Source organism: Lasiosphaeria miniovina, assembly GCF_030549165.1.
Source record: "Lasiosphaeria miniovina strain SMH2392-1A chromosome Unknown B0T26scaffold_2, whole genome shotgun sequence".
Classification (NCBI taxonomy): domain Eukaryota; kingdom Fungi; phylum Ascomycota; class Sordariomycetes; order Sordariales; family Lasiosphaeriaceae; genus Lasiosphaeria; species Lasiosphaeria miniovina.
The window spans coordinates 5,412,027-5,426,317 of NW_026848221.1; the positions used below are offsets into that span (position 1 = coordinate 5,412,027).

A 14,291-nucleotide genomic window follows, 5' to 3' on the forward strand; every position below is an offset into this window, starting at 1 on the left:
GCCGCCACTGTCACCAACAATGCTGTCTGCGCCGACCGCCCGGGCAGCACCAGCGGCCGTCGCGTGTGTTGTGGATGTGATTGATGTCATTCTTCCAAGTGATGCCACATTAACCAAGATACCTTGCAATTGCTTGCACTGCCGAGGCTTTGATGCTGCCCGGATGATCTGCGTAACTCTGGATAGAGGGGGCGATCAGAGAATTTGATGGCCAGGGGAAAACAGCAACTCGATAACCCTCAGCATAGCATCCTATTCCTCTGCATGCTCCCCCAGTCTCCCAAACTCAAGTGACAAAATGAGGAAAATGGAAAAGGCTGAAGAGAAGAGCAAAATTCGATGAAATGGACGGATTCTGGGAAATGGAAGCCTTCTAGCACGTCGAAAAAGGGCTAAAATAGCTACCCCAGAAGTTCGCCTCCAAATGTTTTGCGCCGCGGGCCGTTCGCTTCCCCAACCACAGCAGCTAAGGTAGTCACGCCGCTAACATCGCCAACACCGTCATCCCGTCCCATCTTTTGTTCCATTCTGGGAGGACGGAATACATAGGAAAGCAATATGAAACATGTGTATAGTACTGTTCATGATACACCCGTGCCGCCGTGAAGTTTTCGCGACGCCATTTCACATTTTACAACTATTTTTTTCTTGCTTCCCTACTTACCTAGGGTATGATTTTATTAAACTCTACCTTGAACAACCTCCTTTGTTTTACATTAGAAACCACCCAAGTGCCCAAGGTAGATATGACTCCGAAGAAAGCAAAGCGAAACAAACTAGACAACAAGGTGCAGTAAGTAAGCTAGACAATAATAAGGCAATGAGATAGACACAGCCATCGACCAATTGACTTTCGATAACTGCCTAACTCTAACCCAAACCCATATATACGACGCGTATATATATACAGAACAAAACATAGAACGGGGAGAGAGAAAGGCCTCGGCCATCTTCTTTCCTGTCTTTTTTTTTTCCCCTCGGTAGATGAGATATAACGAAGGCATCCATCCGGCTTCATTTTCGCTGTAATGTGCTTCCAGTTGGCTGGATTATGCATAACATTGTTGAAGGGCGGTACCGCTGAGGGGCCGAGGTTGACAGACAAAGGAGAGCCGTCGGCGAGTAGCAGCAGCAGTATTCCAAGTTTCCCAATGGTCATGTTCCTCCTCTTTCCTCTTCCCGCCTCCGCCTCTCTCCGTTTAAACGGCGCTTGGATTTTTCTCTTTCATCGGTAAATCATACAAGTGGAGATGTACAAGTTTGGGGGAGCCCCATCTACTTTTGTCCCTTTTCCTCTAGATGGCTCCATGCTTCACCCAGCCCTCCTCGCCCTATGCGACACTTTTCCTGCTGTTTTTGCGCACCAAACACCTCATCTCTCTCGCCTCACTTTGCTACGTCCTCGGGCTTCGCAGACGGCTCTTCAAAGATTGCTGGCTGGGGCTCAGTCGGGGAATCCGTGCTCTCGGTGGGGAACGGGGGTGGCGGTCCTCCCTCTTGCCCAAAGTATTTCGCGAACTCGGCCTTCTCCGGCCACTCTCGGGGGCCCAGAAGCCTCACCATGTCGTCGCGTGTCAGCATTTCCTTGCGCAGCAGCTCCTCAGCCACGATTCCAATCTCCTTCTTCTTGGCTGTTAGGAGATCCTTGCACTGCTTGTACGCCTCGTCCACGATGCGCCGCACCTCCGAGTCAATTGTCTGGGCTGTCGATTCGGCAAACGGCTTGTGCAGCGAGTTCGGGTCGTTCTGGAAGTGCAGCGGGCCCAGCTTCTCCGACATGCCCCATTGCGTCACCATGGTGCTTGCCATACGCGTAACCTTCTTGAAATCATCGCTTGCGCCCGTGGTTACCGTCGGGAAATGTAGTTCCTCCGAGACGCGCCCGCCCAATGTCATGGCCATGCGGTCCATGAGCTGGTTGGTCGTCATCAGGTACGCATCGCCGCTGGGAAGATACTGGGCATAGCCAAGGGCGCCCTGGCCACGGGGGATGATTGAAACCTTAAGCAATGGGTCGGCCCATCGGAAGAACCAACCGCAGATGGCATGGCCAGCCTCGTGGTACGCCACCGTCCTCTTCTCCTCGGGGCTGAGAACCAGCGACTTGCGCTCCAGACCGCCAACGACGCGCTCAATGGCCTGCTCAAAGTGTATCATCTCAACGGTATCGGCGTTAGCTCTAGCGGCTGCTCGAAATGTCAGTAAGCCACATCTCTCCCTCGCTTCAAAGATAAAGGGGAACCAGTCGCGACTGCTACGTACCAACCAGGGCGGCCTCGTTCACCGCGTTGGCAATGTCAGCACCCGAGAATCCCGGCGTCAGAGCGGCGAGACGTCCTGTCAAGTACTCCATGTCCTCCACGGTGACAATCTTGCCCAGGTGAACCTTGAAGATGTCCTTCCGGCCCGCCATTGTTGGCCTGTCGATATTGATGTGCCTATCAAAGCGGCCGGGTCGCATCAGGGCCTGGTCGAGGACGTCAGGTCTGTTGGTGCCAGCCAGAACCACCACCTGCTCCGACGTGTTGAAGCCGTCCATCTCTGTGAGGATCTGGTTAAGCGTAGCCTCGCGCTCGTCGTTGCCGCCGCCCCGGAATCCGCCTCCCTCAGAGCGAGATCTTCCGATAGCGTCGATCTCGTCGATAAAGATGATGCACGGGGCGTTCTTGCGCGCCGTAGCAAATAGATCTCGGACGCGGGACGCGCCGACACCGACAAACATCTCAACGAATTCAGAGCCGCTGACGCTGAAAAATGGCACTTGTGACTCGCCCGCCGTGGCCTTGGCAAGGAGCGTCTTGCCCGTGCCGGGAGGGCCCGACAAGATTGCGCCACGGGGTATCTTGGCGCCTAGTCTCTGGAAGCGCTCGGGGGTTCTCAGGAAGCTGACAAACTCCATGATCTCGACCTTGGCTTCGTCCATGCCAGCCACGTCGGCAAACTTGACCTTGACGGCCGAGTCGTGGTTGAACATCTTGGCCTTGCTCTTGCCGAACCCAAACATGCCGCTAGAGCCGCTGCCCATTCCCGAGGCCCTACGCGAGGCCCATGCAATCAGGCCGAAAAGGAGGAGCGTCGGCCCGAAGGCAAACAGCATGTTGCCCAACATGCCTTCACTCTCATAGCTAACAGGTATTCTCTCCGAGGGTGGGATGCCGAGCTCCTGTTGGGCCTGATCTAGCCTCCTCTCAAAGGCATCAACAGATCCGATGGAGAAGTAGTAGCTGAAGTTGGGGCTGTTTGCGGGCGAGTCGGGGTATACGCCCTGGAGAGCCTCGCGGTCGAGCTCTACCCTAACACGATTCCCAAACACTACCATCTTGTGCACGAGCCCCCTGTCCAGGAAATTCTTGCGCAGCTCCTGCCAGGTGATCTCGCGAGACTCGGAGCTAGGGAAGAGAACGCGGAACATTGGGAACAGCACCATCATCACGATAGCCCAAGTAGCTATGTCGGACGGTTCAGGCCACTTGAACCTGGGCGGCTCTTCATTCTTGCCACCTTTGCCATCCGCTCGGCGCTGTTGTCCCTCGCCCTCGCCCTCGCCACCACCCTGCTCTTGTTGGCGCTCCTGGCCCTGGCGGGGAGCACCCTCTAGTGGCTCGTCAAGGTGGTTGAACTTTTCGAATTTCTCAGGATGCTTGTGCCTATACTCGGCGATTCGTTTTGCTATCTGGGTCGATGTCCGGAGGAGCCTGACCCCATCGACGATACCCAACTCTCCGGCTTTTCCTTTGGTCAGCAAGTCGCGGAGCTCTTGTGGCGCTCCAATAATCGCAACGCTCTGGACTATTTCTTCCACTATTTCTCGTTGGGGGGAGGTGAATCGCTTGGAAACTTTCTCTAATTCGGCGAGCTCTTCAACCTCCAGGCGGACCCATCCTGACGGCAGCGGGGGGAGGTCCTCTGGTTGTTTATCGGCAGCGGGCGTCTTGTCTGGCGAGGCCTTTGGGGGTGGGGGAGGCTTGGAGTCTGTCTTCGCATTCTTTCCCGCGGGGGTTCCGTCGCTGCCGGGCTGCTTCAGCGGCCGCTTGGTTGAGTAGAATCTAGGGCCGGGTTTGGAGAAGCTCTCTGGTGCGACGCGGGGGAGACGGGCAGCTCGGTAGGCCGGGCGCAAGGCCGTGGTGAGAGACTGACGCGCGCAGCGTGTCAGCTGTTGTGTCGCCGAGAGGCGGAGAATTGGCGACATGGTGAGGCAGGCGGTGTTTTGGCGAGAAGCTGCGAAGGGGAAGGGGCGGATCGCCAAGGGCCGAAGCCGCGAAAACGGCCTCTTGCCTGGTGCCGGCCGTGCTATCTCCCTTCAGCGTCTCGACTTGCTGCCATGCACTGTTACTATTGCTGTTACGGCCACAGTCCAGCAACGCCCAGGTTGTCAATGCGTCGTGTCCGGGTATGCGAATGCGGTACGTGTGCTGCTTGCGAGTCGGTGGACGGCCGATTCGGAAAATGATTTCGAGGTCCCAAACTCGAATGCAATCCATGTCCATGATGCGACGAGAAATTGGCCGGGAGCTGACGGGCTAGACCCAGAACAGCGCTAGTGGCAAAGTCACGTGCTGCTGAGCAAATCCGTCCAGGTGAGTCTCTGAGCTTCCAAGTTCCACATTCTGGCTTCTCTTTTGGGGACAAGACCCGACGTGCGGGACAATCTAGTTGTGGTAATTGAGTAACTGCGCGCAGCAAAATAAGAGTCGGGAATGGGTTGACTATTTCGACGTTTATACAAACTCGAAAGGATGCGTCCGAATCGGCTTTCATTCCACTTTGCAGTGAAAGCAACAGCATCCTAGACTCCACTCGAGCAGCCCCTCTTGGTTCCATCCGTGGCCACAGCACAGACACAGACAGAACTTCACACTAGCACTAGCAATTTGATGATGCATGAGTCATCAAAGACTATGGGACTTCAAGACTCTTGGCACCTGTGTTGAACTTGCTAGTAGATATAACATCTCGTATTGCCGAGTTTGTCGAACTTTAGCTCAGGTAAGAGATCGACCATCCCTTAAGTAGTAGGAACTCCGATGTTGGGTGATGAAGGCCTTTTGCGTTCAGGAGTTAGTGTTCGCGCAGATGCGGCCAACGCCTAAACGAGTTGTTGATGGCGATCCGCCTCACGGCGGGAACACCATCGAGAGAATCATCACTGCATTTTCTAAATATTCAGCTCGTTGAACAAAACGATGCACAAATTTACCTACAAAGATTGGAGTCCCCCAGCTTCCCAATTCACGACACACGCGGTTGCAGGATTTAGCATAGGTTGCAGCCAGTTTAGCACAAGCACTGGAAATGCCAAAATGCAAGTTCAGGGTTTCTTGTCATTCGAGAGCCAAGTGCTTGAACGATGCTTCCAGATGTGTTTGCCCGTTCTCAAATAGTTTGATAAGTACCTATATCATTGGGACGAGTGTCTTGCTCAGATACAGACCACTGCCCTGCCCGAGAATTTGATGGGATTCTTGCGCTCAGGTGTGTGCTACATGCGATGGTGCAGACGACAGAGGATGGAGGCAAGCGAGACGACTGAGCTAGCAAGCGACAGCGAGGACGAGTAGTATTAAAAAATTAAAAGGGGTGGCAGAGTAGTAGTTTCGTCAAAACTTAAGCACCCTTCTCCCAGAGCGCCCGCCATGTCTTCTTTTCTTTTCTTCTTTTTTTTTATTGTTTCTGTTTTTTCTTCCAAGGAACGTTGCCAGTGCTATTCCGGGCTCGCGGTTTGTGGCACCGAAGACCAGATCAGACCATCATTTGCAGGATTGCAAGGAAAGAAGGTTCGGAAACGGATGGCGGTATGACCCCATCGTGTTATGTGTCACGGTATTTTAGGGATTTCGTTTGACTGGAGGAGGCTTAAGCGTGTGCAGGTGTGCAGCTCGAGCATTCTTCGCGCAGAACTTGCACAACGGGTTCTCGAAAAAAGGTGCGAACAAGGTGGAGCGAGTGAGAGTGCAGACTTGTCAAGTTTAACGGAGTGACGAGGCAAGACGAGGTGCACTTGGCGTAGGTTGTCTCAACTGCGGGTAGTCGCGAAGTGGTACTCGCAAATCTGGTGGACCTCGTCATCGAGAGCGGGATGCATGCAAATTGTACGTGTAAAATTGGCGGTTGCTTGGGCAGACAGTTACGGTCGGGGTCAGAGTTTGGCAGTCGAGGAATCGTCAGGGGCGGGTTCGGTATCGAGCGGTCGGAGGTTCAGGAAGGCGTCTTGACCTAGATCGTGCCTTCTGTGGAGTCGTGTCAGTCTCGAAAACGTACCTGCCTTTCCCCGTATGATATCGCATCATGTCGAGACCAAAGCTCCTTCCTCGTCTTCCAGGATCGGCACATTTCAAAATCGTATTGACCCAACCCCCCCTTTCGGACGAAGAGACGACAAACTCTTTGCGTCGAGACTGGCATCGCTTTAGATTTTCCCGGTGCAGGCGCCCAACGTTTCCACGTTTTGAGTATTCGTTCATCATCTTGATCTTCCTGTCGTAAAGTCGCCGGCTTGGCAGTGGTGTATTAATGGGCGCTTCTTGAACAAATTTGCCGTATCGAGATGGAGGAAGGAGAACCGACATGAGGCTGTTCCTGAGAAAACAACACCCTCCAAATGGGAAAACGGAATTTTTGAAACAACTGAGGTGGTAGGTACCATACCTATGTAGGTAAGATAAGTTACACGTCCCACACCGCGTTGTGCTGGGTCCAAAAAAACAGTGCACAGAAAACGCGCGCGCGAGTCCTGACGAGGCTGCGGACAGACCTTTCCACAACACCCACCGCTATCACCGCATCAGGCATACCGCAGGGCTCCCGCTCACGCCCGCCTCCGACTACCGGCGAAGATAGGAAACAACATGGATCTCGATCTTCGCACAGATAAAAGCTTTCCGAGTCCTGGCGGTAATTCTAGCCGACGCGCCACTGCAGCAGAGCCAGGGCCAATATTGGCTCGGAAGGCATCACTTGTTTTTGACTGCATGCCGGTGACAGACTATGCATGGCGGATCCCTGACAACTCTCATCCGTGCGTTGCGGCTCAGCAGAGGTGGAGCTGTAGGACAACGACAACAGTCGCTCAAAGCTTGCCCGTTACTATACTCCGACTCTTTTTAGAAACACTGGACAAAGTAATTGTGCGGGTTATATGACAGAATAACTGAAACTGCACTTTCGCCAACAGTGAAATACACTTTAAACCATGACAAGCATCTAATCCGGATAGACGACAATAGCGATCGGCTCAAGATGCTGGGCTTTGAACGCTTAGTACTGACAGTGATTTGTATGGCCGTGTGAACAGATGGGCCTGCAAGGAGACAGGTTAGCCTCAGGTCATAATGACAGGGGTGGATGCAATGGCGGGCCCTTATTTACTCCCCCCCCCTCCCTCCCCCTTACTTCGACGTCGGCTTTGTGTAACACGAGATAGGAAACAGGAACTCAGAGCAACAACAACATGGGCATATAGAGATAACTAGGACACGATGGGAGGAAACGCGATGGAGAAAACGAAGACATGAAAAAATGCCAAAATGGAATAAAAGGCAAGTTAAAATAAAGTAAAGGGGGGGAATGGGGGAGATGTCAATGTTTCACGGTAAGGAAAACAATGGAAATGAAAGACAATAATTGAAAATAAAAATAAAAAAATAATAAAGAAAGAAAGAAAGAAATCATCCAAGGTTCATTATCAGTATATAACGCAATCACAATTCTAAGAGTCAAGCAATATCCAAAGTTGGCTGAAAAGGCAAAAACAAGGATAGATTGGCAACTGCAGCAACACAACGAGTAAGTAGACAACAACCCCCTGGTTAACCATGGACTCGAACGAAGAAAGACAAAGCTAGCGCTAGCATTGGCACTGGCTCTGCAAGTTCGCGAGGAACGTGACCAAGACGGCCATGTACGCCGACATGCCAATGAAGACAGTGTCGAGCCTGATGTCAGGCAGACTCGCCATTATGGACGTAAACGCAACGCCAAAAATGACTACGATCCCAACTGACAGGCCCTTGCCGAAATTTGTGAGATACAGAAGTGCCATTGGGGCCAAGAGCAACACAATGGTTATCAGCACAACCGAAATGGTCAGCATCACTTTAAGCCGGCCGTGATCGAACCTGCTGGTCATGGTGGAGCCTCTTGGAGAGCTCTCTTTCAGGAAGAACATGTTCTACTAGGAGGTCATGGCACTTGTTAGTTATACGTGCAAAGAGCGAGACTAGGTAGGTATATGGTGTGTCTTTACCATGATGGCGGACATCCAACGGCTCGATTCCTGATGGCCGTACACAAGCCACTCAATCCGGTGGTTCATGCCATCAGCTCGTGTTGTGATGAAGTCGTCGGCCTCACGAAGGAACTTTGATGCGTCTTGATCAAACATATCGTTCCGCTCGACGTTTTCGCGCAGGTTTTTCCACGCGAGGCGGCTGAGGGAGGGAAGTTGGTCAATGTCTCTTTCATGGAGCAGCCTCTGGCCTGAAGATTAAACAACGAGGGTTAGCATGTGGGGGCTGGCGCCGGCATCTCTGCCCGTTGAAACGTACTCACAATAGCGGGATTCTATTGCGTGTATTTCGGCCATCAGCTCGTCCTTTGTACATGTTTGCTCGACTCCCTTGCCGCCGACGTTTATCTGCGCCGGCGATAGAGAACGAAGCTGGGAAGCGTCGTTGACCGCGTCTTGTTTGTCGAGCTCGAGGAGCCGGGCTTCGAGTATGGCCAGCATGGCCTCGTCGTAGTGTAGGAGTCGCTGACGGAGCGCGCCGAACCGACGGTGGTTGCTGCCGTTTAATAACTGGTTCTGCTCTCGAGCGAAACGGGGCCAGCCCATAGGGTAGTCTCGGACTGCCTGTGGTTTAGTTGGGTGATTAGGGCGAGATTGTGAGAAGGTGCCACTTACAGTCTGCTTCTGAGATGTGGCTTTTGCTGTCATCGTCGTCGGGGCTGAGTTCCCCTTTTTTCGAGTATTAAAACTTTTGCCAGTGTTTACTTAGTATTGGGTCAACTTGCCTGCCTGCGCTGCTTGCTCTGCTTGCACTGGCTCTGTCTGCGCCTGCATCTCAATGTCAACTGTATCAGAGCCCCTTGAACCACCGTAGTGGCTCGTCGGGTGGGGTTTGTCGCCCGTAGCTGAACTCGCGGTAGCTGCCATGCTTGAAGGTTTGAGTAGAGACGGGTCGAGGCCTGGACTGAGGGCGGGTTTGTGGTTGACTTAAGTCTTCGTCGGACCGCGGCCATGGCCGGGGCGCTCGTTGTTTGCAAGAAAACGTTCTCCCGGTGCTCAACTTGTCCCATTCCCCTTTTCCGATGGCAAATCCGCGGTAGACCTCTGTCTCTCGAGCCTTGCTGCGGCTCAAGAGAAGCATTTTAGGGCCGTGGGCGCGGAGAGGGTGTACGGGAGCTTGATGCGACAGGTCGTTGAATGGAGAGAGGCGGCCCTTAAGTCGGCCAGACAACCCACATTGTCACGACACGTCTCCTTTACTCGTGGGACGTTGGTGGCGGTGTACATACATAGCTCCATATCTACAGTCCGACAGGTAAGAGGGGGCCGGCTCGAGTCTTGTTGGGAGCGTCGCTGGCTTCCTTGAGTGATGTGTGCCGTCAGGCTATGCTACCTAGGTAGTCACTCACTCGAAGCGGGCAGCCGAAATCACGGCCTTGAAAAGGTCCGGATTTTATGCGCCTGCAGAGGCCCCCAAGGAGGGATGGCCAGAGAACTGTGCCGCCTGGTAAGTGAAATGAGGCTTTGATGTGCTGGCATCTTGCTGCTAATCGAAACCAGCGGGGAATCTTTGGAAGAACGTCGTTTCAAACCCATTTCGAATTGGAGCGGGGATCTGTGCTAGGGAAATGATTCTCTTTATGTCAACTTATTTGGTAGAGGGTTATATCGCTGCAGGCTCGGAGACTCTGCTTTGCAAGACCACCACTGGGAAATAACAGGAAATTGCGACCAACCCCCTTCCCCTTAACCTTCTAACTCGTCAATGCCTTAATTGGGGGAGCCTAGAAGGTGGGCTGCTGGCTTCGTTCTCGTCTGTTCTAGCCACAGTCTGCACTTTGCAATCCGCAGTGGAAACCCAAGGCAAAGACGGCCAATTGGGGGGAAGGGGGTGGCTGTTGGAATCGGGCAATCCAGCACGCCGAAAAGATCGACAAGTGTCCCTCCCGCATGCACTGCGCGCCTCGTCTGCCTGTGGTAGACATGAGGCTCTCTGGCAAGATGGCCGACAGAGTAGTTTCCGCACTATGCTATTCGGTAATGGCGCCTTATATCCAGTCCAGGTTACCGTGAGCCGAACGGGCCAGAGACTTTTACCCATGTGCTTAAGAAATATCATGAAGACTGTGCTAGCGGGGCAAGTGCGAACGAAGACTTTGCAGTAATTACTCTGGGTTTGGACCTGATCACGGTAGAAAGAAGTCACGACAAGAACAATGGATCTTCTGCAGTGTTACACATACTCTATGCCTACCTACCAACCGCAAAGCAATGTACTGGCATCCTACCGTCAGCCTGCTAGACTGGCAAGGCTACGGAAGTCAGTCATGTTGCCTAGAGGGTATCACCGCATACCTCGCCTCGACGCCCAGTCTTTTTTTGCGTTGCTGGTCCAGACAGCAAGGCTGCCTAATTGCAGTTTCGCTGCGCAATTCCTCTCTATCTTATCCAAATACGTCCTTGCTATTTTATTTTGTGATGGCACTTGTATTGAACGAGGAAAGGCGGACCGGGCGATCCGGACCGGGTGATCCGGATTGTAGGTTGATTACTTGGTTCGGGATCGCTGGCAGTCCATCGCGAGGAGTTAGTGCGCCCTCGAGGCGAACGAAGGACGACATCAGGGGCGGAATGGAGGAGATTGACAGGCTAGAACAACAGCTGACCATCTGGGTACAGCGAGTCTTCTTTGTTGAAGCCGTGGCTTCTGGTCAAGGTAAATACGACAAGCCCTCGCGGACTCCTGGTCCCGCGCTTTGGGTTTCTGGAGAGAAAAGAAATGGACGTACTTTGGACGCGCTTAGAATCAACAAATGGTAAACAGAATGTTGATGGCTCTATCTTCTCATCGGGATAAAACTTTGCGAGATTGACAGATCGAACAGAGGGTTGCCGACAAGATCGGAAAAGTTGTTCAAGACATGGGGAGTCAAGACACCATGTGGTTTGCTAAGGCTTGTTAGGCAGGACAACTCGTTGAACTAGCTGCCCTGGACTCGAGGCAGCAAGACTGTCGTGTTGGATTTTATGCGCTTCAGACCCGGTCCTGGTAGGGGAAGTCATGTGCTACCAGCGGCTGACTGCGAGGAACCTGGACCAGAAAAGATAGTGGGGAAGGGGCAGAACGAAGGCATCTCCGGCGCCGGGGCAACGCTTTGGACCCGCGATTAAATACTGTGCCCAAAGTTAATACTAAACGAGTTGATGAAGACCCCCGTGTTTCGAATGGATGGTAGTGGCTCTCGAAATGACCGCAGCGAACGGGAGATGCAAAGAAAGCACCAAGCCGTCTCAAAATCCTCGATCAATGGAAGGTGTCAGGAGGCAGCACTACTTTCCTTGACAGCGAGCCTTGGGGGAGAGGAAAGAGCTGAAAGTGGATGGTGTGCAATGCGTCCTGTTCGTACTGTACATACCAGTAGAAGAACGACCAGCAGTGACGGTTCCTGAGGCACCCCCTTAAGCCTCTCTGGTACTTACCACACCGGGAATGCTGATAGGCCCCAGTTGATTGCCTGCCCCTCTCTGCTATCACTACACAAAGCTCCCGAGTCGGCCCCATTCGGGGTATAATTCGGCAGCCTAACCAGGCTTTTCTGCGCGTGGCTGTTGTCCTACTCTTTCTCTCCTTCATCTCCATCAGAACCCAGCCCCGAACGTTTTGCGCCTCTCCCATTTTATCGAGACGTCTCCATCAGTCATGGTAGACCTGCGATACCAGGATCAAACCACCCACCGCATCTTCTGCAACAGAGAACCCCGAGCTGGACCTCTGGTGCGCTAATGCGAAGCTTGGTCTTCTCTGTTGCTGTCCCTCGAAAACTCGGTTCCAAATTCTCTCCCCCATTGATCGTTGCCCGATTCGCGGCGATGGCCAACGACGGCTACGCAGGCGCTCGAATCCAAAACCCTATTTGTCCGTGCCCGCTGAGAAATCCCGTTGGGGCACCTCCGCCAGCCCCCTCAGCGGTCAGAGGCACGCTCTCGTGCCGAGGATAAACCTGACCAAACGGCATCCGACACTTCTTTGCACAACGCGAAGTGTAGCCCGGTTGGCACCACACGCCCAAAAGGAATTCTCTAGGGATTTTTGCAAGTGCGAGTTAAGCGCCTGTCTCATGCAAGAAGCATGCACGATCTGAAAGGGAGGGTAGGTGGTCATGAGAGCACCATCCAGTTACAAGATGGACCACTTGCTGCACGGCGTCTTCTTTCGTCACTCGACTGCATGCGCTGGCCTCCTTTTCCGGCAGCTGCCATTCCAGACCTTGACAAGTGTCAGTGGTTTCAATGCCTTCGAATGGGCAATGATTTATCCAAAGTTGGATGCCCAATGAACCCTAACCCTGAACCGGGCTCTTATTACAGCGCTCTTGGGCAGACGGGGAAGGAAGGATGGTCGACAAGAACCTGCAAGAGAGATCAGCTTCCAAAGCTTGCCAATGGCAGACACCGGATGGTGCATTATGACGCGGGTTGGGAATCAAGGCCGACTTTGCTGTGCGATGGGATGGGCAAGTTGATGCGAGGCAATTCATCAGGGGCGCACACCACCTGCCTGTTTGGTGGTGGTGACACGACCCCCCTATGGCGCCAGTCTGGTCGACAAGGCTTGGAGAGTGGGGGGAGGGAAGAAAGTGTAGGAGCCATCAGTTCGGAACGGAACGCGCCAAACGACGCGTCTGTCGTTCACCAGCTTCGCCGTCAACCGGCCCGTGAACGGATCGTCGACAAAATGTACGGCGAGAGGGAAACGAGTCCGGGCGCCGGCCATAGTGCCTCGAGAGCCGAGCTGCAGTGTCCAGTTACCTGATTCGTCGGGGCGCGCACAGTTTGCTAAAGAATCTCCCCACGCTCTTTTTTTATCGGAAAAGTTCCGCCATCTTCGAATAGCCAACGATTGATCCAGCAAGACCAAGCTAAGCTAGCCTCCGGGGTCGTCTCCGGCCTCGTAGAACGAAAAAAGCGAAATGGGCAGCCTTATAAGCATGTGCATCCCGTCGAAGGAGCAAAAGAAGAAGTAGGACCAACCTTTGGTTTTTACTCATCCTGCGCGCCGTTGCCATGGAAGACTGACCGACACCAAACAGACAGACTTCCCCGCGCCCGAAACGACGGGAAGTAATCGGCTCCATGAAAGATCCAGAGAAACCGACCAAAACTAGTCTCGCCTCTAGCTCACGAAGTCGAAGCCAAAAACACCGGCACAACGGCGAGTTGAAAGACGTTTGAGGCATAGCCGGATTGTCGGGGGCGTGATAGCTGTTTGGTGAACTAGTCGACATCAGCCGATTCTGCTTCCGAAGGAGAATTTACGCATTTTTTGTCTTGTTTTTCTTTACAGGGGAAAAAGAGGAAAGATGAGGCTTCCGCTAGTTATTCCGCAGGTTGGAAAGTGCAAAATTTCCGTTGGGTGGTGGCGCCGGCTTGTCTGCATCGGTTCAGGATAACGGAGTCTAGAAAAGAAATAATAAAAGGGGGTGGGGTTCAGATTCTTCTCGCCTGTCAGTGGGTAGAATCAATAGATTCCAGTGGCAATACATGGGATTATTCAGAGTGGAATCCTCTCGACAGACTTCAGAATGCCCTCCTTGACCTACCCTCCCTACTCCCAAAAAAAACAATGGTCGACTCAAGCAACCATAGCCAACCCTAACCCTTCAGGTGTGAAGACCCCGCTCCACCGGCCAGGTTCACCAAGATTTTAAGCCCTTGGGTTTAAGTTTCCTCCCCACAAACAGGGTGGCCCTCGACAATTCATGTTGCAACCCAGCATGACGAGCCTTTTCTAAAACGTTGTATGATATTTCGGATTCTACAATATGTTTTATTTCTCGTCCTACCTTTTCTTTTTCGTTATTTCCTCTCGAGCTCCTCTCCAAGCTGATTTGGCTCGAGGCACTTCCTCACCGCTTGCTTCCCTTCGAAAAGAGGTGCGAAGCCGGAGATTAGACCAGCAAGCCTCACTCGGAGCAACACAACTTTTGTTTCAAAAAAAGAAAAAAATTCCCCCTCAACTTGCGACAGCCTAACGAGAACCCCGGCCAGTCCATGCCAGCAGCTTGAC

The 14,291-nt window shown here is 53.0% G+C and overlaps 3 protein-coding genes across 3 annotated transcripts; all 3 read right to left on the reverse strand.

The window, feature by feature from the left end:
* Nucleotides 1-675: 675 nt before the first annotated feature.
* On the reverse strand, nt 676-1,245 carry B0T26DRAFT_167619 (uncharacterized protein). The gene has a single exon (XM_060433544.1). The coding sequence runs from the start codon at nt 1,157-1,159 to the stop codon at nt 803-805; it is 357 nt and encodes a 118-aa protein (XP_060301209.1). The 5' UTR covers nt 1,160-1,245; the 3' UTR covers nt 676-802.
* Nucleotides 1,246-1,386: 141 nt separating this feature from the next.
* On the reverse strand, nt 1,387-4,189 carry B0T26DRAFT_672897 (peptidase family M41-domain-containing protein; the record flags this gene model as incomplete). Its single annotated transcript, XM_060439525.1, has 2 exons — nt 1,387-2,186; nt 2,263-4,189. 2 exons carry the CDS (start codon nt 4,187-4,189, stop codon nt 1,387-1,389), a joined length of 2,727 nt encoding a protein of 908 aa, XP_060301210.1.
* A 3,185-nt stretch (nt 4,190-7,374) lies between these two features.
* B0T26DRAFT_167615 (uncharacterized protein) lies at nt 7,375-9,277 on the reverse strand. The gene is made up of 5 exons (XM_060433543.1): nt 9,010-9,277; nt 8,900-8,953; nt 8,548-8,844; nt 8,243-8,475; nt 7,375-8,167 (listed from the first exon to the last, which is right to left on the reverse strand). Exons 1-5 carry the CDS (start codon nt 9,149-9,151, stop codon nt 7,844-7,846), a joined length of 1,050 nt encoding a protein of 349 aa, XP_060301211.1. The 5' UTR covers nt 9,152-9,277; the 3' UTR covers nt 7,375-7,843.
* Between the last annotated feature and the right edge of the window lie 5,014 nt (nt 9,278-14,291).